The 20,684-nt window shown below is 36.2% G+C and overlaps 3 protein-coding genes across 4 annotated transcripts; all 3 read right to left on the bottom strand.

The window, feature by feature from the left end:
• Positions 1 to 4: 4 nt before the first annotated feature.
• On the bottom strand, positions 5 to 7,281 carry LOC113751207 (ceramide kinase). The gene is made up of 13 exons (XM_027295137.1): positions 6,818 to 7,281; positions 5,393 to 5,542; positions 5,142 to 5,309; positions 4,944 to 5,036; positions 4,155 to 4,247; positions 3,621 to 3,846; positions 3,500 to 3,526; positions 3,299 to 3,383; positions 1,595 to 1,744; positions 1,271 to 1,372; positions 559 to 936; positions 376 to 442; positions 5 to 288 (listed from the first exon to the last, which is right to left on the bottom strand). The coding sequence occupies exons 1-13, from the start codon at positions 6,998 to 7,000 to the stop codon at positions 148 to 150; spliced, it is 1,863 nt and encodes a 620-aa protein (XP_027150938.1). The 5' UTR covers positions 7,001 to 7,281; the 3' UTR covers positions 5 to 147.
• Positions 7,282 to 7,795: 514 nt separating this feature from the next.
• LOC113775849 (probable isoaspartyl peptidase/L-asparaginase 3) lies at positions 7,796 to 11,491 on the bottom strand. 2 transcript variants are annotated; one of them, XM_027320889.1, is made up of 7 exons: positions 11,401 to 11,491; positions 10,819 to 10,996; positions 10,241 to 10,305; positions 9,676 to 10,065; positions 9,536 to 9,594; positions 8,767 to 8,871; positions 7,796 to 8,259 (listed from the first exon to the last, which is right to left on the bottom strand). In XM_027320889.1, the coding sequence occupies exons 1-7, from the start codon at positions 11,452 to 11,454 to the stop codon at positions 8,040 to 8,042; spliced, it is 1,071 nt and encodes a 356-aa protein (XP_027176690.1). In that variant the 5' UTR covers positions 11,455 to 11,491; the 3' UTR covers positions 7,796 to 8,039. The 2 variants fall into 2 exon arrangements, with proteins under 2 accessions (XP_027176690.1, XP_027176698.1); XM_027320897.1 differs by lacking the exons at positions 10,819 to 10,996; positions 11,401 to 11,491 and having other exon boundaries at positions 9,676 to 10,075.
• A 3,814-nt stretch (positions 11,492 to 15,305) lies between these two features.
• On the bottom strand, positions 15,306 to 20,220 carry LOC113751074 (uncharacterized Rho GTPase-activating protein At5g61530). Its single transcript, XM_027294938.1, has 10 exons — positions 20,116 to 20,220; positions 19,444 to 19,533; positions 19,064 to 19,326; positions 17,871 to 17,933; positions 17,742 to 17,760; positions 17,129 to 17,227; positions 16,955 to 17,032; positions 16,620 to 16,864; positions 15,869 to 16,034; positions 15,306 to 15,715 (listed from the first exon to the last, which is right to left on the bottom strand). Exons 2-10 carry the CDS (start codon positions 19,502 to 19,504, stop codon positions 15,573 to 15,575), a joined length of 1,137 nt encoding a protein of 378 aa, XP_027150739.1. The 5' UTR covers positions 19,505 to 19,533; positions 20,116 to 20,220; the 3' UTR covers positions 15,306 to 15,572.
• Between the last annotated feature and the right edge of the window lie 464 nt (positions 20,221 to 20,684).

The raw sequence follows: 20,684 nt of genomic DNA, 5'->3' as shown, positions 1-20,684 counted from the left end.
GCGGTAACAATTGGCTTACAAGAGCAATGATTTCATAAATTATGAGTAGAAGCTTCACAAAACGGGGGAACAAAATTAGAACCCTTGAGGAAGCTATGCTACAAAATTTTACAAGAAGGTATTAATACATTGTAAGTTTGTAACTCATTACAAGTAATCAGGGCCAGTAGCAAATAAACTAACAAGGCCTCGATATACTTGAGCAGAAAGTTGATGCCCTTGTAAAATCTCACCGTCTACATTCCATACGCTCTCCTTCCCGAAAGAAGTGAACATGAAAGCAGTGGTCTGCATATCAGACGTGAAAAGGTCAGCACTGGAGTATGGTTTCTGTACCAGGAAAACATGAATACACAAGTTGAAGAAAAACCGTACTTTATGGTGCTCAACAAACCGAAAATTTAGGGGATTACCACCCTTCATTGCAAGCTGGGTCAGGTGACTGCAAATATCCCAAGTAAATGCGAGGATTAGTTTGGTCTATTCTCTGTTATAACGTATAAGTATGCCCATTTTCTGAATTCGACTTGCAATAAAGAGGAGGGTGCAGATGGTTACCGTAAGTAAAGTGCACGTGGGCAATCTTTGACCAATATAAGATGCAGGAAACCATCTGAAAGGTGTGCATCAGCAACCAGACCATCAGGTGCTCTTTCATTTCGGCAGGAAATCACAGCAGCACCTACACTCAGAAAACGCCCTTTGGACTTTTTCCATTTTGATTCTCCTTTGTACGGTCCTATGCTGGCAGATTTTGCTGATGATTGTATTGGCTTTTCATTACAAACGCTGCAATTCGCACGACAAGTCCCTTTTGTAGATGGATCAGATAGGCCCATCAGTGCTTTCATCTTACGAGACCAAGGACCTCTTTCAGGACGAACACTGGCTTTTTCTGATTCCACTTGTACATATGCCACTTCTGCCTCATAGGACCTGAAAGGGTAGCATTAAGAGAAAATTTTGTCAAATTGATTTTTTTGATGTATTGTATTAGTTTATGCTTCATCAGCACAACGTAAAATCTCTTAATAGATGAAAGGGCTTACATTTGGAAATTCTGGATGAAAGGGCTAGATGAGGATAACATAATGCCATTCAAGGCCTCAATATTTGGTTGACAGAGATTCAGAAAGAGGGCATATAAAATATGTTTTTGTGTGTGTGTCAGAGAGAGAGCCCAATATCTTGTCATCAAAATGCCAGATTCAATTCAATAACCAAACATACATAGGCATCTGCTTGGGGAAGGCGGCCTACTAAGACATACCTGTGTTGAAGAAACACCTTTGTACCAGCATAATCGTACCGCTTTGGACCCATCCAACGGTATTTCTCGCTCTCCATAATTACATCGCCATAAAAACCATATCTATACAAAATCAATATAACCAAGAACAAATTAAAGTACATCAAAGGGGTGAATGAATGTGCAAGAAAAGCTTTTAATAGAAAACCTAAAGCAGAAATGGAAGAAAATAAATCCCATCCAACAGAATAAACATGTATGACAAATGAAGCAAGTCCCAATGCTAAATCCCTAGAACGAGGAAGCTGAGAATCAGGTATTTAAGCAAGGTAAAGAAAAATTTACCCAGCAAAATTGGCTGCATAGCGTACATAAGGTTCATCCTTTGATGTAGATGTTGTTTTCCATCTCACCACTTGAGCTACATCAAGGCATAACCTTTTACCAAGGACAATTTGCAATGCAGACATCACAGGATCTCGACCCCCAGTTGTACTGCAAAAAATTAAAGTATTTCTTTTAATTTGACCAACTCAGGCATACCAGGAAAATGATATATAATACAGTCCTCTGATCATGTGTTCTTCAAATTCAATGCCATGTCAGTGTTGGAGAACATTAAATCTTGAATGGTAACCAATTTTAAGAGTGAAATACAGCATAATAAAGCACAGCAGCCATGCATTAAATTTACAGCAAAGATTAATACTCTAGTGAATCACTACTCTGATTTCACAGAAAGGGCCTGTTCTTGTTTGGTTCAGAAAAATTATTTTACCCTGTAGTTAGTGAGAAAAATGATTTTTATAAAAACTGTTTCAACTTGAAAGAGTATTGTTGTCATAAAGATTTTAAAATGCCTGTTCTCAAAAGCATCTTAATCACATCTTCCAAATTAAGCCTCTGCTTTTAGCTTAATTTTTTATCCATCTTTTATATTCTAAGAGAAAAAGTCAAAAGCAAGTGAAAGCACCCAAAGCAAACTTTTAGCTTAAAAAGCTACTATCCGTTGACGAGCAAATGAGAACAAGCCCAAACGTATTGCAGTTGTAAGTATGCTGATTTGATTAAGATGACAAGATCTTTCGATCTTTCTGACACGCTTTAGTCATGGTTAGAGAAGTTAATATCAAAGTATACCTTATCGAAAAGACACCAGAATAGTACAGGAATTTATGTCAAAAATCTTCATAGCTGTAAAAATTGGAGTTGGATAATGTAAAAGGAGGCAAGTTTGTAGTTTCTGTTCCTGATCGGAGGTTGGAGGAGGGCTGATACACTGAATGCTGAAAAGCATCACAGAAATTTGGTGCAGTCTATAAATAAACAGGTTCAGGTTGTGAGTTGATACCTAAAAACAAAAGACCATTTTCTATTTTTCTCTACACATTTTTCCGCTAGCTTCTGAAATTTGTTTCTCCCCCTTATATGCTATATGCAAGTAGTAAATCAGTATTTTCAATAATTAAAAAAAAAGGAAAAACAAATTAAGCCAGGTGTTCACTAACAAAATTAAAAAAAATCGAGGTGCTAACTAATATCCTCAGATAAACCATGGAGGAATGAAAGTCATCATCAAGATTCTCATTCATTTACTTGAAAAACTAATATTGGGATGGTTAATGCAGTTGAAATGAACAATCTTCCATCTACATCTAACATCTAATAGGACTTCAAGATTATGTCAGTCAGAGAAATTCTTAAGTTCATTAACAGATGAATGAGTTTTACACAAATTAATAATCTAACATTGTAACTGTCAAAGCAAGCCATTCAAAATCATTTATGGAACTAAACTTGGGAATACTGAAGTTCACAACTATGCCAAACCCTACATCTGAAGGACCAGAAATCTTAATGACAAAGCTGATGACTTCTCTGAGTTTTCACAATCTATATGAGGAGAGAGTAGCAAAGAGTAGCCATGGAAGTCTTGTACTAAGCATAGGATGATTTCAAGACATCGTCACACATAAATGAAATCAATTTCATGCGATTAACAAAACAAGGTAATAAGAGTGAAGAAGATAACAAAACATTAGTTAATACCAAATCACAGTGGCATCAGTGGATCCTGCTGGAATAATTCCAAATCTGAACCGCTCGTGGGGAAAAGAAAACTTGCTATCATGCTCTGCTTAAAGCACCGCAGACGCAATAGTCAAAAAGCATTACTAGCATAGCCTCCTGTCTGGAAAAAGTAGTATTCAAAATTCACATTTAATCAACTTGCTTAGGAATTTAACTAACCTGTGTGGCATAGATCAGCTTCAGATCCTGCAACTCCAGATATATTTATGATAAGAAACCTTGACAATTATAATTTTAGACATGAAGAAGACTTGTGAGGATTTGCTAATTATCAACATACGGAGATTTGAGACTTGCGTTCTACTATGTCCTATGTTCATCAGAAGAGGAGAATCATCTTCACAAGGATCGGAAGGTTCCTCTAAGTTTCCAACTGCCTCATGAACTGACAATTCGCAACCATTGTCAACATAATTTTCAAAATCCATGGACCGTGAGGGACATGGAACTTCATGCCTAGAAAGAAGAAGTCCGTTGAGGATCTCATTAAATAACCCATCACCACCCTGCAAATGCCCAAACCAGCAAGACAAAGAATCTTATGTTATATCTCGTTATTAGGTAATTCGAAGGCCTAAGGCCTACTTAAGGAATCTATTCTCACTGAACTGAAACTTGACAGCAAAATCCCAAAATCAAATATCCAAATCATGGAATACTTGAACCATCATTTAAAAACTTTAGCAAGAGGTAACTTAAAATCTACAGAATTAAACTAGCTTGATAATTTCAATATCTTTTCCTAAATAAAGGTTATCTCTCGCGGAAGTTCAACAGTGCATGAAAAGGAGAAAGTAAAAGTAAAAGTACTTACAACAGCTAGAACACCATCATATGAATCCAGCTCCCTGTTTGTAATCGAGGCTAGTACATCAAAAGCATGTCCAGCTCTCTCTGTCATAATGACCTGATGATATTTCAAACACAAATAGAAATAATCCAGAATCACAACAGTGGACAACAAAGCTGAGGTAACCGAACAGCTGCTTTCCACATTATTCATTACCTGATTGAATTGAAGATCTGCCAATAAGTGCATATAAAGCTACACTTTATCTTACATACAAATAAAGTCTGTTGATTACATTTACAGTCATGCCCTCATCTTCATATTTCACCTAATTCATGAAACTTTGTATTTCAAAAAATTTGCTCAATGGCAAAGACAAGACGAGGATTTTATGTGATAATTCCAGAGATTACACCTCAGAAGTAATAGCAAGCTAACTAGGCAAGGTGTTTTGCTAGTCACCAACAGTCTGAGTCTACCATCTTTTAAGCACTTCAAGAGCTATTGATATTTGGTCAAGACTATTATAGAGAATCCTTGTGGTTTAGGGAAGCAATTTAAAGATGAAGTAGTCAGTGTGGGCTGTAAAGTGTCTCTCACATAAATGACTTCCAATTAGAATGTTAAAACATTATGTCCATATACATGAGACGTCACACCATTAGTTCATTCAATTTGTTGGCAAAGTAAAGGGATGAATGCACAAAATCTGGAAAAAGAATATGCAACTATGTAACCAACCACTGCTTAACTTCTCCTGATGATTATTATTTCCGAACCTTCACTGAATATCAAAAGCAGCTAAGAGTTCACCTTTGTCTTCACATTAGCTTGAGAGAATATGGGAGCCACAGCATCCCATGTTCTACATCCATTTCCTTTCCCACTTCTTGGATGAACAAAAACCTGGTTAATCACAAATCATTTCTTGGAATAAATATTGCTCATCTCCATCTTCCCTGAAAGAAATCAAATTGAAGAACCAAAAGGTACTACACTTGTTACACATACCAGAAGGTTCTTAGGTCTGTCTGCTTCCATGTCTAGAGAAGCATTGATCCGGTTAACCCACATGCAACATGTCCGGGAATCTGAATGACCAAAAGTATAAATAGATGGAGCCCAGATAGAAGGGTAGGTTTTAGATTTCTGAACCCCATACACTTTAAATCGGTACATCTGCACAAGCAAACAGAGTAACATATCCAACGGTCCATTTGCATAACTGAGACTATATTAGGGCCTATGGCAAAAATTATAACCTCAGTTGGACGACCCGAAAGACACCCTCCAGCAGCATTTGTAAGAGCAGACTCATGTACGATACCATAATCAATGAACTCAACACCGTATACGTCAGAAATTTTAAGTGCAGAATCAGAGTTTGAAAAGAGACCGCAACATGATCTACCCTGTTTACACCAGAAAAGGCAAATTTAAGAACATTCTTCTTAGATGTCTACAAGGCATAGGCTGATGTCTTGTATATGGATGCTCAGAGTTTTTCAAAGACACGACATTCAACAGATAAGCTTTCAGCGATCAGAACAAAGACGTATTTACTAGGGAAACAATGAAAAAAGCATGACACAATAATTCCACCCATGCAACCCAGGTTTACCAACAACAAGCTAATATAAGAGCTTAAAAAAGAGAGTTCTGTTGAGATTTTTGCTGGTAAAGCAATTGTACAATGATTTCAGCCATGTATAAATCAGAGTTACCAGCAATAAACTAAGACAACACACTCAGCTAGCAATATATCACATGTATATGGCATTTTACATTGTTGCAGTATCAGCCATGTGAAAGAAATTGACATTACAGCACAATATAGCTATCTGTTCATTCTTAATCATAAGTGCAAGAATCAATTCTTTAAATCTCACCCATCAAAATACTTGCTCCAAAACGCAAGTAACTCATACCCCATCCCCCTTTGTTGGCCCTGTGTCCTTAAAGTAAATAATAAAAGTCCAGATACGTAATAGTGTAAGTTTCAAAATTGCTTTTATCAGATTACAAGCTACTCTTGTTGCCAACACTGCAGGGTTACCAGCAGTGGAAAAAGCATGCTATAATGAGCTGAAAATGAGAGTCAGTCATTGAACATATCTGCTTTTAGATTATCTTACCGATCATCATACCAAATTCCAAGCATTAATCCGTTTTGGCGCTCTTTTTCCTTGCCTATCAGCTAATTCTCAAATTAAATTAAAACCCACGTTGTGTTCAAAGTTATGTGCAATTTACTTCTTGACACTGTGCTTCCCCGTGCAGAAAAAAGAATATTAAACTCATCAAATAAAGAATTCCAGAAATTCACACACAATCACAGCTGAAACGACAGTCAAAGCACCAAATCATCGACTATTGGTTCACGATATAATCAGGAAAACTAATTTGAACAACCAGTATCAGATCACCAGAAGGAAAAGGGTTTAAAAAAATAAAAGGGGGGGGGGGGGATATGCCCCCTCTACATAATTTTATCGATACTTAACAAACTTGAAAATCTTATCAAAAAAAAAAAAAAAAAACTTGAAAATTGTGCCCTTAAGAAATTTACAGTTTGAAAAAGATCGTAGCTTTCAGATAAACCACCAACGCACATTGAGAAAATCTATAAACAAAATTAAATGAAAAAAATAAAAAAACAGGAACAAGGGGCTGTGAAGAAAGCTTACATGATCTAGGGGATCAACAGATTGCCAATATAATTGATCAGAAGAAGGATTGAGGGTCAAAACAACCTCCCCGACGTTATCCAGGAACAAACTTGAGCTGAAGACAGAGATTTCAGCCTTGGAATTTGCACTCTCCATAGGATTATTATCTCCTACTACTAAACAATTTTTGTTTCTTTCCATGGTAGTGAAATTTGGATTTGCTCTCAGAAAAATGACAATTATTAAATAAAAATGAAAACTGAAACAAACAACGGAAAAATCAGTGATGCAGTACGAGGTTAAGGTGATGACGCAGAAAAAGAAAAGTACAACGTAGTAAGATTGAGAATCCCTTGGTTTTCGGTGGTCAATATTGTCAACCAAGAATTTTAGCGTTCAAAATTTTTTCTAGTATTAAGTGAGTAGAATATTGGATGATGGGAAGAAGAGGAGGGGCATGCAGAAAATAGCACCCCAAATAAAAAGAAAAGTAGGGAAATAAAAGTTAACCAATAATAGCTACGGGGAATGAAGGTGCGAACATTGATGGGATTGAGGTCCACGCTTTCCAGTGGAAAGCTTAAAGTCGCAAAATGCTGTTTTTGCAGCACCACCGTAAATCACGCCTTCTGGAAGTACGATTTTAAGCGTCATTTTCCTTTTGAGTTTGAGGGAGATACCTTCCCCGGAGTGGCGTTATTCTGTGCCGCCGTGCATGTTCAGAAAGCGTTTCCTCCCTATTATGATAAAAATTGCTAGCTTACACGACATTAAATGACGAGAGGTTGCACTTTTGGGGTAAAAAATTGACAAAAAGCTGAAGAATAAATAAATAGATTTCCTCCATATTAGTTACCGTGGTCAAGAAGCAATCCCTCACTCCCTTCTTCCACCAGCTTGTGTTACATCATGTAATCAAGACTTTTCAAGTGGAAGGATAAAACACTCGCTAACAAAATGCAATTGATGCTGCAAATTCACAGTGGGAAAGAAAACTAAAAATTAAGGAGAGCCCCTTCAATCATTCATTCATCTCCCTTCATTAATTGGGCTGAAGACGAATTCCAATAATGTTTCTCATTTGACATTAATGATTCAAGCAACCGGATAAACTAGTATGAATCAGGGGGGGATTATCCTTCCTTTTGCATCCGGATCTATTCTTCAAACAACTAAGAAACACTTGTATCCCTGCAAGGGGCAAGCTCAATGACGAGCATCAGTGCCAGCCATTAAAATCTCAGGGAAGAACGGTAAACACCTCCACATCGTCCATTCCTGGGTTTCTTACGGAATATTGAAAAGTCCAACCATGGCATGCACCTGCATGGGCACCATCCTTGTTCACTGCAAAAACAGCTCCAGTAAAGTCAGGATACTTGTTTGCGATTCGTGATATTGCATCTTTGGCAGCAAGCTCTGGTTGCATTCCTCGCCTCATACTCTCTACAACTTGATAACTGAAATCCACAAAAACCACAGGTGATATATCTAAGAATCTTAAACAGAGTAACTATTAACAGAGAAGCGCAGTGAATTCTTTATCATTATCCAGATTTTGGGATGCATTAGCGGTTAGCTATCAAATTACAAGGACCAGCAACAAGTTAGAAATTTTTTTTTGTTTGTTGTGGGGGGGGGGGGGGGGTTGGTGGTGGTAGAAGGGGAGCAATTGCTTCACCAGCAAAAAAGTTGCTCAGGCATGAAAGGAAGCTATAGTGATGTAACCATCTAACATGTAACAGGTTCATTTAAAACATCTTAAGCATCTGTGTCTATTACATTGAGCTTTCATCCTATCTGATATGAGAATCACCATAAGCTTTCTATACCACCGATCATTTCACCTTGCCAAAGTTTTTTCCATGCATTCAGCCCAGAATATATACCACAATAAAATCCTAGTCATCATGGAGAAAGCTGATCTCAGAAAGCTATATTCAAGTAAATTTATTCCAGAAAGCTACCATGGAAGAAATCGCATCATAATATCACCATCCCCAGTTGCACCGCATGCTCCAACTTCAGCATCAGCGTATGCCGAAGATCCAGCAATGGGTCCGTCGCCAACCCTAGCTCAAGCAAACCGAATAGCACAGAAAATTAGTGCGGAAGGTTTGCCTGGGAAAAAGCATATTATCAACAGGTAGATCAAACGTGTCATCCAAGGTAAGTTAACCTTTTAAGAAAAGTATGCAGTCTAAAGAGTAATTACAAGTGATTATAGGCTTATAGCTCTAAACACTTTTGAACATAAAAACTTAAAAAAGGTTCCATCATCTATCTTGCGAACATTAAATGCATTAAGCAGGTTGGCATATAAATCCAAGGTCATTACTCTATACAAAGAAATAATGTCACCCTAGAAACAAGTAAACCATTGGTTAAGTGGCTACAGGATTTTAGCCTAGTTAATACTGATCGGTTTGACAGAAAGATTGCTGCCAATCAATCTACAATCTCAATCAAACAGGACTTGTTGGTAATTCATTCTCAGGGAAAAAAAAAAGAACAGAAAGAAAAAGAGAAGGAAAAGTTAGCTTTATACAACTAACTGACTAAATACAACCATTTCTTTTTTTTTTTCGGTCCTCCCCCACCCCCTACTTTCTGATAAGAAAATCAAACGTAGGTTTGTAATACGTTTTGCTCTCTGACACATCAACTAAAAGTTTTAGAAGGAAATAAGATCAATTTTGTTATAATCTGTTACAGCATATAAGCTAAGTGAATCACCTGCCAGGAATCTTAAATGTGGCCCCATTAGTTGATGTACCAGCAGCAATGTGTCCCATCTGAATAATAACATCCACTATAATCTATTTTCTGGTAAGATTCTTGATCAGAATGGGGAGGTACAGTAACCAAGAACTTACAGTATCAATGACAGCCATAGCTATTGTATCATGGTTGCGACGATCTATGAACGGTCTGGACTCGTTTAGACCGTCCAAGTTGGCCATTGAGCATGTTATCTTACCCAAGGCCAAGGCATGCTCTGGATGGTAAGGACCACAGCTGTCAGCAGGAGAAACATTTTTTCTAAAATTTGGCTGGCAGTTACTCTCTTTCCATTTAGCCCACTTTTCTAAGGACTCTGTAGAGCTTAGGTTTGTTGGCCCTGGAAGACCCATTGAAATGGCAAATATTGAGGCTTGCTCTCCGACAAGCATGGTGTGCTGAGTGTATTGCATCACCAATTGTGCAGCTTTGATGCCATCCCGTACATACCTCATGGCTGCAACAGCTCCAACCTCCATTGTCACCTAGGCATGTCTTAGTAAAATCCAAAGTAATGGTCATTTTTTCTTAATGACAAAAAGCATATTAGCAATGTCAAAACAGTCCTATAAATTGTTTGACAAAACCAGAGCATACTGGTAATGTCAAACTAATTTTGCAATTTTTTAGCAATATGGAAACAGTTGAAGTGGTTATTACCCCGTTCATGAGCATTGCATCTATTGTAGTTTCCCCATTCTCATCTGGGCTTCCACCAGGTCCAACTGTCCACGTGAATAACCATCACAAGGGGAAAAAAATCCATACAAATTTTGGCTAGCATCCTAAAAATGTTTCTTGCTATTTGTGATCGACAGAAATTATTTTTATATTAACAAAACCTTCTAAATGTCTGATCAAAATTAAACATTTGAACAAGCCAAAGAGATAAAATTAAAGGAACTTTATTCAGTCTCCCTATTCTGGTGAGCTACATGCTCATATTAAAGAAAGAAAGAGAAAATTATGTCAGAAGCATCTGGAGAAGATCATGAGCAATCATGCAATTACAAATTACAGATGCAGGTAAAGTCCAGAAGCTTTCTAGAATTTCCAATCAATCAGCTGAAAATGGGGACTATAAGATGCAACCATATATGGCACTGTAGAAGATGAGATGATAGGAGCAAATTGCAAAGTTTGCAGAACATAACCCTATGGACCAGCCAAATTCAAAAATTGGTGTTTTCCCTAGTATAACAAACGAATAATGAATCTCTAAGTTCCAGAGTTCCAACCTGTACCATCACATCTTAGCTCCTCGCAAGCAGAACAACCTTCCACCACAGTATCAACTGCAGAAGCGCCATTGTGGACAGCCCTCCAGGCAGCTCTAACAGCTTCTTTGAAGGGCCAGGTGCTGACCACTAATGGATACTTCCAGGAGGTCTTAGCAGCAGCCCCGTTTCCCAATGCCTGTTTTCATGAAATAGTAGTACTAGGTGACGTCAGTGAAAATCCAAAATGCTACACTAAGAAGGACACGAATTGCTACACTAAAAGCATGGCACCTTAACGACAATCTGTTAAATTTGTGTTCCCAGCTAAGTCGCTACGACTGTACTACAAGATAAGTACTCGGAATTCAACAAATCAAGGAGACGAAAATTTGCAGAGATAGTCTGACCCAGAAAATATCGAAACGGAAAGACTCGGATGATGATCATAACTAGGACACGAATTGTTTGCCCCTGTTCCCATAAATTATGAACTTAAATATAAATAAATAAAATAGAATAAAATAAGCGCGATAATCCATGAAAAAAGAATAAAAAGATGGATAAAAAAGTGCACAGAATTATGGATGACTTCTTACTTACCGAAGAGAAGAGTATAGTAGCAGCAATGAGAAGGCTTAGGAAGAGGGTCGACATCGGACAAACTATCGACGGAGTTCCTGTTCGTCTGATTTCGAACTCCGCTTGGTACTAATTTTATGGACTGATCGAGGAATTTGTTTTGTGAAATAAAATACTTAGCCTAAATCCCAAAATGCCCCCTGTAATGTTACCTTAGCAGCAAGTTACCTCTCATATTCACAAAACATACAAATTGCCCCCTCTAAATTGTGAAAAGATAGTCATATCCTTACATACGTATTTCTTTGGTACTACAAAATAAATTTGTGTACCAAAATTTAACTTTTTGGCCCTAGAATATGTTCTTTTTTTTTTTAAATTTATGGAGAGCTGTTAGAGTGAAAAGGATAGAGTCTCATGAATGATTAAGTTAGATGTAAAAAATGTCTTAAAGTTTTTTTTTTGGAAAATAGCTTATAATTATAATCTAAACAAAATTTGCACTTGCTTCCTCGTACTCAAAATTCAAGATAAATCATGCAAAATTCGATTGATAGAAATAAACCTCAAAATTTTAACTAGGAATTTTCTTTTAGTTTTTTATTCTATTTTTTGTTTCCTTTTATTCTCCTAAAAAATGCTTTTTGGCATCTAACTTTATCATTCATGAAGTTTTACCCTTACTAATTTAACAAGTTTTCGTAAAATAAAAAAATAACATAACTTTGGATCCAAAAAGTTTAATTTAGTACACACTTAATTTTTTAGTGCCAAAAGGTTAAAACTATCAGATAAAATAAGTATATATGAATATGACCATCTTTTCATAATTTAGAAAGGGTAATTCGTGTGTTTTGTGACTATGACGGCAATTTGCTATTGAAGTAACATCACAAGGGGCATTTTGAGATTAAGCCAACAAAATAAGTACTAAAGTTAAATTCTTGCATCTTTATTTGCCTCCTTAGTGCCTGTAAATTTTGCCCCATTTTTGTTTGGCTTTAACATCCGTTTTTGGCGTCGCAAGTCCGAACTATAATGTTACACGGCGTCTCTACCAGCAGCAAATTAAGTCACATTAGGTTTGGGCAAACGTCATTTATCATCCAAACACAGAAACCGACGATCGGGACTCGTATAGCCAAGCATGCAAATACAGTATACAGCGATCAAAGAAACTCCATTGAAGAGATGCAAATTAGCATTAAAACATATGGATTCGTATAATGGACGCTAAGATATACCTCAAGTGTTAAATTTTTGGAAATGTGAGATTAATTAGGAAAAATAAATAAATTAAAGATAAGAGTAATAATGGTTAATATATATATATATATATATATATATATATGGAGAGAGAGAGAGACACATGATAGGTAAAATTTAAGTGTGTTAATGAATATCCAATGGACGCCTTAAAACATATGAACATGGGGTTTGGATTCGAAAATGGAGCTGCACAGGCACAAAAGTGAAAATCACTCGAATGATGCCACAGACCATTGGATTAGCTAATCATGATCAATACCATATTTGACAATCATGGTGAAGCATTCTGTAATGCAATCATGCAAAATTTCCATAAATATAAGGGATAATTTCAGAAACCTCCCCTGAGGTTTCTGACACTTTCACTGACATCCCCTGAGGTTCTCAAAATTTCACTTACCTCCCTTGCTTTTGATTTTGTGGTAACAATCCAGTCCAAATCAGATTAAAATATTATTTTCATGTGTGAGAAGGTATTTTTATTCCATAGCTACCCTTTGCAGAAGTTGTATTAGTAGAAGATTCAAAGAAGAATAAATGATTTGGACTAATTAGTAAAGTTGAGGGGGGGTAAGTGCAATACAAAAAATTGCATGCACCAGATGTGCCATGCAACAGTTATTTGGCAGATTTTGCAACGGCTAGCTGCAAATTGCAACGGCCAGAAGGTTTGCTGTTTCAGTAGCAATAGCATATAAAGCAAAGCAACTTAACTACCTCTGAGGTTTCAAGCTATTAACATTCTTTGCTACTAATTTGGAGTGATAACAAGTGCATTTGCTGTGCTACAATTAGAGCTCTGAGTAAAAAGTTTTAGCTGCAACCATGGCCTCTTCAAGCCATAGGGGAGAATCATGGAATTCACCTACATCTTTCTCCATTAAAAACAGGTTTTGCCGCTGTAATCGCAAAGCAACCGTAATGATATCAGAGAGTGAAAGGAATCCAGACAAGTTGTATTTCTATTGAGAAATTTCCAACTTTGTGATGAATTTTAAAAAAATTCTACAAAAGGGGTGATTTTGGGTTTAATTTCCGTCAGGGGGGTCTTCGCATTTGTGAATTTCACAAATGCGAGCTTACAAGAGCTCGCATTCGTGGAATGCGAGCTCTGGTTATTGAGCTCGCATTCCACGAATGCGAGCTCTTCTCAATTTTTTTTTTTCCTTTTTTAAGAGCTAGGGAATTATTTCTAGGAAGCAAATGCGAGCTCTTATCTTTTTTATTTTGGTATTTTTTGAGAGGTAGGGAATTATTTGCAGAAAGCTTCTAATTTTTGTTTTAAAAAATGTTGCAAATATTTAAAATTTTGCAAATAGCTCGCATTTGTTAAATTTGACCTGCAAAAATTGTATTTAACTTTTTTGTTAGATTTCGCATTTATAAGTATGACTTGTAGAAAATTAGATTCAAATTTAGATGTATTAGGGTTTTAAAAATATTATATAAGTGATAAAAATTTTATAAATTGTAAAAATAAAATCAAACTGCTTGGATAATTAAATGTTATATTTGCATAAGAAATAATACAATAATCATAATAATGATAATACAATAATATTGGTGTAATAAAACTGCCATTAATTTAAATATTTACTTATAATGCCCAAAGAGCCTAATTACCAATTTTTTCTTCTCGCGCTCAAATATAACATTAACCCGCATGCGAGCTAACCTTGAAATAGAAAAAACACAGAATCCCGCTTGCGGGTTTCAGGAGTATTCGGATATTCTCATATGCACCTATGCAAATCGAACCAACCGGATATCTTATCCGTATCCCATTTTTTTAAATAAAAATCTTATAAATTTGAAAAATAAAATCAAATTTAGATGTATTAGGGTTTTAAAAATATTATATAAGTGATAAAAATTTTATAAATTGTAAAAATAAAATCAAATTTAAATAATTAAATGTTATATTTGCATAAGAAATAATACAATAATCATAATAATGATAATACAATAATATTGGTGTAATAAAACTGCCATTAATTTAAATATTTACTTATAATGCCCAAAGAGCCTAATTACCAATTTTTTCTTCTCGCGCTCAAATATAACATTAACCCGCATGCGAGCTAACCTTGAAATAGAAAAAACACATAATCCCGCTTGCGGGTTTCAACGTTATTCTGCGCTTCGTGTGTTTGCTTTTGTTTTGCTTTTGTCTTTTTTTTTCGAAATGGAGGGTTGGCGGTGGAGCTTAGTACGAGAGCTCACTGAACTCTAATAGGTTTCTAATTAGGTTTCTAATAAAGACTTCGTTCGATATGTGATATTTCAGCCGAACTTCGAATCCATGGCACTTATTACGCGCTTAAGCCACCTGTCCACATTAGCAATCAAATGGCTTGATATCAAGAATTCCACAAAGGTAAATTACCTAATAACCTTGCAAAATAGGCTATCCATCTTCCTTGAGTTCATATAAAAACATTATCCTAAATACCAAAAAGGACAAGCTTGAATTCCCAATCCCACCTGTGTACATAAATTGTTCTTATTTGATTGAACTTCTTGTCTTGTAACAAATGACTCCACAGACATTTTCTTGCAAAGTACGTAATTTGAAGTCAGGCGTGTAATCTTGCATGACAAGAATAGGTACGTAAAGAATAAGAAAATTCATTATGTAACTTAAACATAAACGGTAGTAATTAACCCCAACTACTTGGGATATATCTGTAATTTTGGCCCTGATGACGTCAGAAAAGGGGCCCAATTTTTTATCAAGGGAGGTAAGTGAAATTTTGAGAACCTCAGGGGATGTCAGTGAAAGTGTCAGAAACCTCAGGGGAGGTTTCTGAAATTTCCATAAATATAATCATAAAAGCAACATGCTATACAATCTTCAAGAAAATTGAACCTAGCAGGTTAAAATCTAATTGAACAAATGCATTCACAACCGACAATCTTCCCAGTCACCAGACAGTTTCATTTGCATCTGTGAAAATTGCATTGTGTTGCTCAATTAAGCATTGGATAACCTCGATAGCTCCATAATCTACTGGCAACCCGTCATCCAAGGGAATGGGAGATGATGCATCTGCATCTTCGCCTTCTTCTGCATGGTTAAGAACAAACAGAATAGTATAATAATCACCAGTAAATATCGATTTCAAGTTCTATAATACTTCAAGTTTATAACGAAAGTATGAAACTTGAAATCAGACAAGGATAATACTTGCCAAGGAAGACAGATAAAGAACCAAATTACCTGCCAGCATGTCCCATGTACTATCATAATCTTGGGCAGGAATCCTGTCAGTTTTAGAGTGAGATTTCAATGAGTGATTCCAGAACTGTTTATAATGCTCTGGTCTCTGCCCTTGCTGCCACATAAGGATAGGGGCCATTTCCATGGCAATGCTTCGAGCATCCATCTACCAGAAATGAATATATATGGAGCTGTGAGCATGGTTACCTAGTGCTAATTCACCAGCAATATTATATGCAAGAATTCAAATTCTGCAGATAACTAAAGACAAATAAAATCCAAAAGAATTCAAACCAATAAATTACATGATACTTCTATATATATGGATATCACATTTACTGGTAAAGCAAAACATATTATTCAAATTAGACTCATGCTGTTTCTTTTTCAAAAACTCACCAACATTAACCAATCAAAGAAGCTAAAGATCTTAAAGATGTCTGCATTTGGAAGATATCATTCATCAAAAATCATAAGGTATTCCGTCCAACTATAAAATATTGGAACATTAAAACTTTCTTGTGGCCATTCTTGCAAACTTTCAGCAAAAATAACTCAATTTGCTATAGTAGATACTGCAAGAGATTTGACTACACCATCGAAGGTACAATAAGATACATTAATAGAAATGTGTGCATGCACAGACGAAAGCCTGCACATTATATGCACACTGTCTAGACAAGCACTAGCACACACACGAGCACACGTGCATACATACATGAGAGAGAGATAGAGAGAGAGATCAGATTGCCTTGTTAAGTAGAGACTTCTGGCTAACACGGAGAAGTACTGCAGTAATCAATTCGAGTGTCATGTAATTAACCGTTGGAAGCCTCTTCAGTATATTTCTCATGGTATGGATGCTGGAGCGAGCACTTCTGATTTCGTTATACAGCTCAAAGGTGGTCAAAGGCTCAGGCAGGCTTGCAAGGTAACACTTCATGAGAGATGCAACATCAAGAGCATTCACACCTTCTGGCAGTGAAGCATTCAGATCTACAGCACAGAGATAAGAAAGCATGGATATAAGAAGGTTGATTGATGAAGAACCACAAAAGGTTGACACAAGCTTGAACACTCCAATACCTTGATTGTATAATGAAACTAAGTGCTGAATAACCTTTCTGTCTCCTTCAGACTTGAACAGCTCTTGTGAGCTCATCCCTTGACCAAATGAAAGTTCATATTATTTTAGGAACTAAAAGATTAAAATTACGGTAACAACAGCATATAAATGTTTTCCACATATAGGCTATTTACCTGATAATACAAGATAATCGGCACATTTGACCAAGATATAAGGAATGGGCCTTGTAGAATGTTGCCGATGAACAGTTACTTCAATTGGAACTCCAAACACTGTTGGTTATAAATAGATAAGGACCATTAGAATTTTAGCTAGAACACACCAGAACATTTTGCAACTGGACGATGTGCATTACAACTATTGACCAGGTAGAAGTTCAAAGTTTATATTACATCAAGCATTTCTGATTTGGCAAGTTAGAAGTAAGCACTAATTAGCATCCCCAAGAATAGGTTTCGTATTAATTCTGATTTGGCAAGTTAGAAGTAAGCATTAATTAGCATCCCCAAGTATAGGTTTCGTATTAATTCTGTAAAACTCATAGCTGAGCATAAAAGCAGGAAAAAGCTAATGATATGACCAGAAAGGTTCACAAGCCAACTATAAAAGCTCGAGAATTAAACCCTGAGCAACAATAGCACAATCTCACCATATTTACCTCTTGCATGATTACCTCATCAGGCCAAGAAGAGGACTCATTATGCATTCATTTAACACAATTTTTTTTAAGCCAAAGAACGGAACTCACTAAATAAGTAATTAATGGTCAAAATGCTAGAAGCTTACCATCAGTACTTGCAACACCCTGCAAAATGAATAAGAAAAAAATTAATATTTATGAAAATTTGTGTTAAAAGGTAGGCAAATAGAACTCACACAGGACCAGAAAATAATCCTGACAAGCATCAAAAGTACCTTCTGCCAACGTTCAAGGTCAGTAAGTAAAGTCTTGCTCTTTTGTGCAGTCTTCTTTGCCACCTGAACCACGGTTGTTCTTGCCAATAAGTCAACTATTGCAGCAATCAGAACTGCTTATTACTACAGGGACTACATGATATTCTACACTTTTCAGTTTCACATATTCATGCATCTCTAAAATAGTATGCATATCCACCAAAAGAAGGTTTTCCTAATCCTTATTCCCATTCAGGTCATAAAGATGGTCACAGAAGCAACATGTTTTCAAGAAAAAGCGTTTTACAGAAGGATGAATAATTTATATGTGCATTATACCATGCAATACGTCTTGCCTGCAGTTCTGTCAAGAATGTCAATACAATGTCACACAAATGAACTTGATCATTATGGCTGATGATTTCACATGGATTTGCAGACTGTTAACATCTGTGCCAATAGAAGTTCACATTTGATCTTTCATTTTCCTGTTCTATTTCATTTTTTTTGCAACATAGTGAAAGGGTAAGAAATTTGCTCAGGAAGTAGAAAGATTTGAGGAATGTTAAACAAAATGCTACTAGACCATAAATGATGTCTCCAAGTTGCACAAGGATGATTGCACTAATAACACCATATATCAACCCCAACTAAGACTGAGATTAACTCTCCTAACAGGAAAACATCAAAGTTTTTGCTTAATCAGTTTCACTAGCATATTTATAGCTTCGTTGTTCAAATTAGTAATGGAAGTTTAAAATGCCACATATGATGAATAATCCAAGATCTTTCTCTTTTGACACACAGACAAATTTTCCAAGGGACACCGTTTAATTAAGTTGCGCAACACTAGTGTAGGAGCTTCCATTAATGCTGTAGGTCACATATTCCATTATATAACAATCATGTAGGGATCTCTATTAATATTAAGTGACCATCAGATTCAAATCAGCAACATGAACAAACAGATATTATAATGTTATCATCCCAATCAAGAACCTGCAATAATCAGCAAAAGCGAATTCAAAAAAAGTACCTTGCTTTACTGGATTTTTAGCAGTTTCATTGCATGTCATATGGGAATATGTATATCTCTGCATATGTATTGGGCTAACATACTTTTGGTGTATCTAGTACATGTCTGTACTTGTTATTAATTAATAACTACATATGCTTACTGATTTCTGGGGACTGAATTGTTTGGAAAGCATTACCTCTTCAGCCTTAGTCTTTCCAACCGTAACCTTATCTTTTGTTTCTGAGAATCCCTTCCTCAAGAACATGCTGGTGGTTGCAGCTGCAGTGATAAGACGCTCTTGCATGGCATGTCTCGTTGATGGCTGCTGAAGAAGCGACCACCGACTTTTAACCATTGATCCAACTTTTCCCACCGCATCAGCAACATTACCTTTAGCATCCTTGGCAACCTCCTCTACAAAAGTCCCTGCAGTATGGCCGGCTTCTTTAAGCTTCACACCTGCATTAAAGATTTGATCAGTCCACAATACCAAAGAAAACGAAAAAGAACTAAATTAATGCACCAGTGTGTGTGTGTATATATATATATCACATAAGGGTTTGAAAAGAAGATCACTTGAGGATTGAAGGAAATCACTAGCTTTCTCTTGCCACTGAGGCGAGGCGGCAGACGGCATTAGGTTGCCACCAGATAACAAGTTAATCCCTGTTCGAAAAACGGATGAAATAAGCATGTTACACAAAAGAACAGGTAAATAGAACTGATATCAAATTTAGTAGACATATACAGTGACTACAGTCTCACACCAAATAGAGTAGTAATCCAACTAAATTTGAAGCTACCAGCAAGAAGTCATCGTAAAAAAATTCTTAAAACAGAATTTGATGCTTTATTAGGCACTGATCAAGAATATCAAATTCAAGACGAAAATTCCTTCTCTTTTGGTTTCGTTGATCTTCCTGGGAATCAAGAAAGTGAAAAGTAAAAGAAAACATAAGAAAGAAACAAAAGTTGTTTTAAAAATCAAGAATTTCCCGCTGATGATCAATCACATCTAAGAGGAATTTATCAAGGCGATAGCGATTAAAGAACATGCCATTTTCAACTCGATAGATTTACTCATTTCTTGACACCAAAAAAAAAATGGTCGAAATCCAACTGCACCTGAAAAATAGCTTAAACTATAGTGTATGCAACGAAGTTCTTCTTGGCGAAAATAAAAATCAAGCATCAAAAACTGAAAATCCTGATTTTAAGGAAATTAAGGGATAGGGTTTTGGTTTTTACCTAGTTCTTGTGAGGCGTTGAAGGAAGAAATTAAAGAGCAGAAGAAATTGGGGAAGGAAGAAATTAAAGAAAAAAAGGAATGGGTAATTAAAGAGCGGAAGAAAGAAAGGGATAGTCATTTAATTTTACAAAGACTTGGGTCTGATTATGAGAATCTTAGTACTGGTCAATCCCACTGGGAAGCTCCAATGAGATGCCCACACGTGGATTTTTCCTCCTGAAAATTAGAAAAATAGTCGAGGAGTTGAGCCGCAGTTCTGGACGCTTACGAGCTTCAACGGATATCAGATGATAACCGTTATGCGCCTTTGCCGCTGTTTAAATACAAAGCATATCCAGTTTCAACATCCAGCTAATGCTTGACGCAGCCTCTTTTTTTTTTTTTTTTTTTTTTTAAATTTCTTTTTGTTCTTCTTCTCCTTAGCCTTGTCAAGTTTTAAATTGTCACAGGTGAAATTTGTCCCGACCACTTCGAAAACTAGATATACACACATTGTAATAAAACCATGAGGATTGATCCTAATTTTTCATCTGACCCACCATAAGGGAATTTCCATATTAGTATCAAA

This window comes from Coffea eugenioides, chromosome 1, assembly GCF_003713205.1.
Source record: "Coffea eugenioides isolate CCC68of chromosome 1, Ceug_1.0, whole genome shotgun sequence".
NCBI lineage: Eukaryota > Viridiplantae > Streptophyta > Magnoliopsida > Gentianales > Rubiaceae > Coffea > Coffea eugenioides.
Note: the sequence above shows the minus strand (reverse complement) of the source record. Positions and strands in the feature narration are given on the sequence as shown.

Excerpts from the sequence above, each read along its gene's own strand:
- LOC113751074 (XM_027294938.1), bottom strand. The coding sequence starts at position 19,504 with ATGCCGTCTGCCGCCTCGCCTCAGTGGCAAGAGAAAGCTAGTGATTTC. Across the intron at positions 19,327-19,443 it reads TGATTTCCTTCAATCCTCAA|GTGTGAAGCTTAAAGAAGCC; the intron begins GTGATCTTCTTT and ends TCTTTAATGCAG. Across the intron at positions 16,035-16,619 it reads AGAAGTCTCTACTTAACAAG|ATGGATGCTCGAAGCATTGC; the intron begins GCAATCTGATCT and ends CATTTCTGGTAG.
- LOC113775849 (XM_027320889.1), bottom strand. The coding sequence starts at position 11,454 with ATGTCGACCCTCTTCCTAAGCCTTCTCATTGCTGCTACTATACTCTTC. Across the intron at positions 10,306-10,818 it reads GCTAAGATGTGATGGTACAG|TTGGACCTGGTGGAAGCCCA; the intron begins GTTGGAACTCTG and ends TCACGTGGACAG. Across the intron at positions 8,260-8,766 it reads ATGATGCGATTTCTTCCATG|TTATCAAGTTGTAGAGAGTA; the intron begins GTAGCTTTCTGG and ends TGTGGATTTCAG.
- LOC113751207 (XM_027295137.1), bottom strand. The coding sequence starts at position 7,000 with ATGGAAAGAAACAAAAATTGTTTAGTAGTAGGAGATAATAATCCTATG. Across the intron at positions 5,310-5,392 it reads TTTCGGGTCGTCCAACTGAG|ATGTACCGATTTAAAGTGTA; the intron begins GTTATAATTTTT and ends TTGCTTGTGCAG. Across the intron at positions 937-1,270 it reads AAGGTGTTTCTTCAACACAG|GTCCTATGAGGCAGAAGTGG; the intron begins GTATGTCTTAGT and ends CTACCCTTTCAG.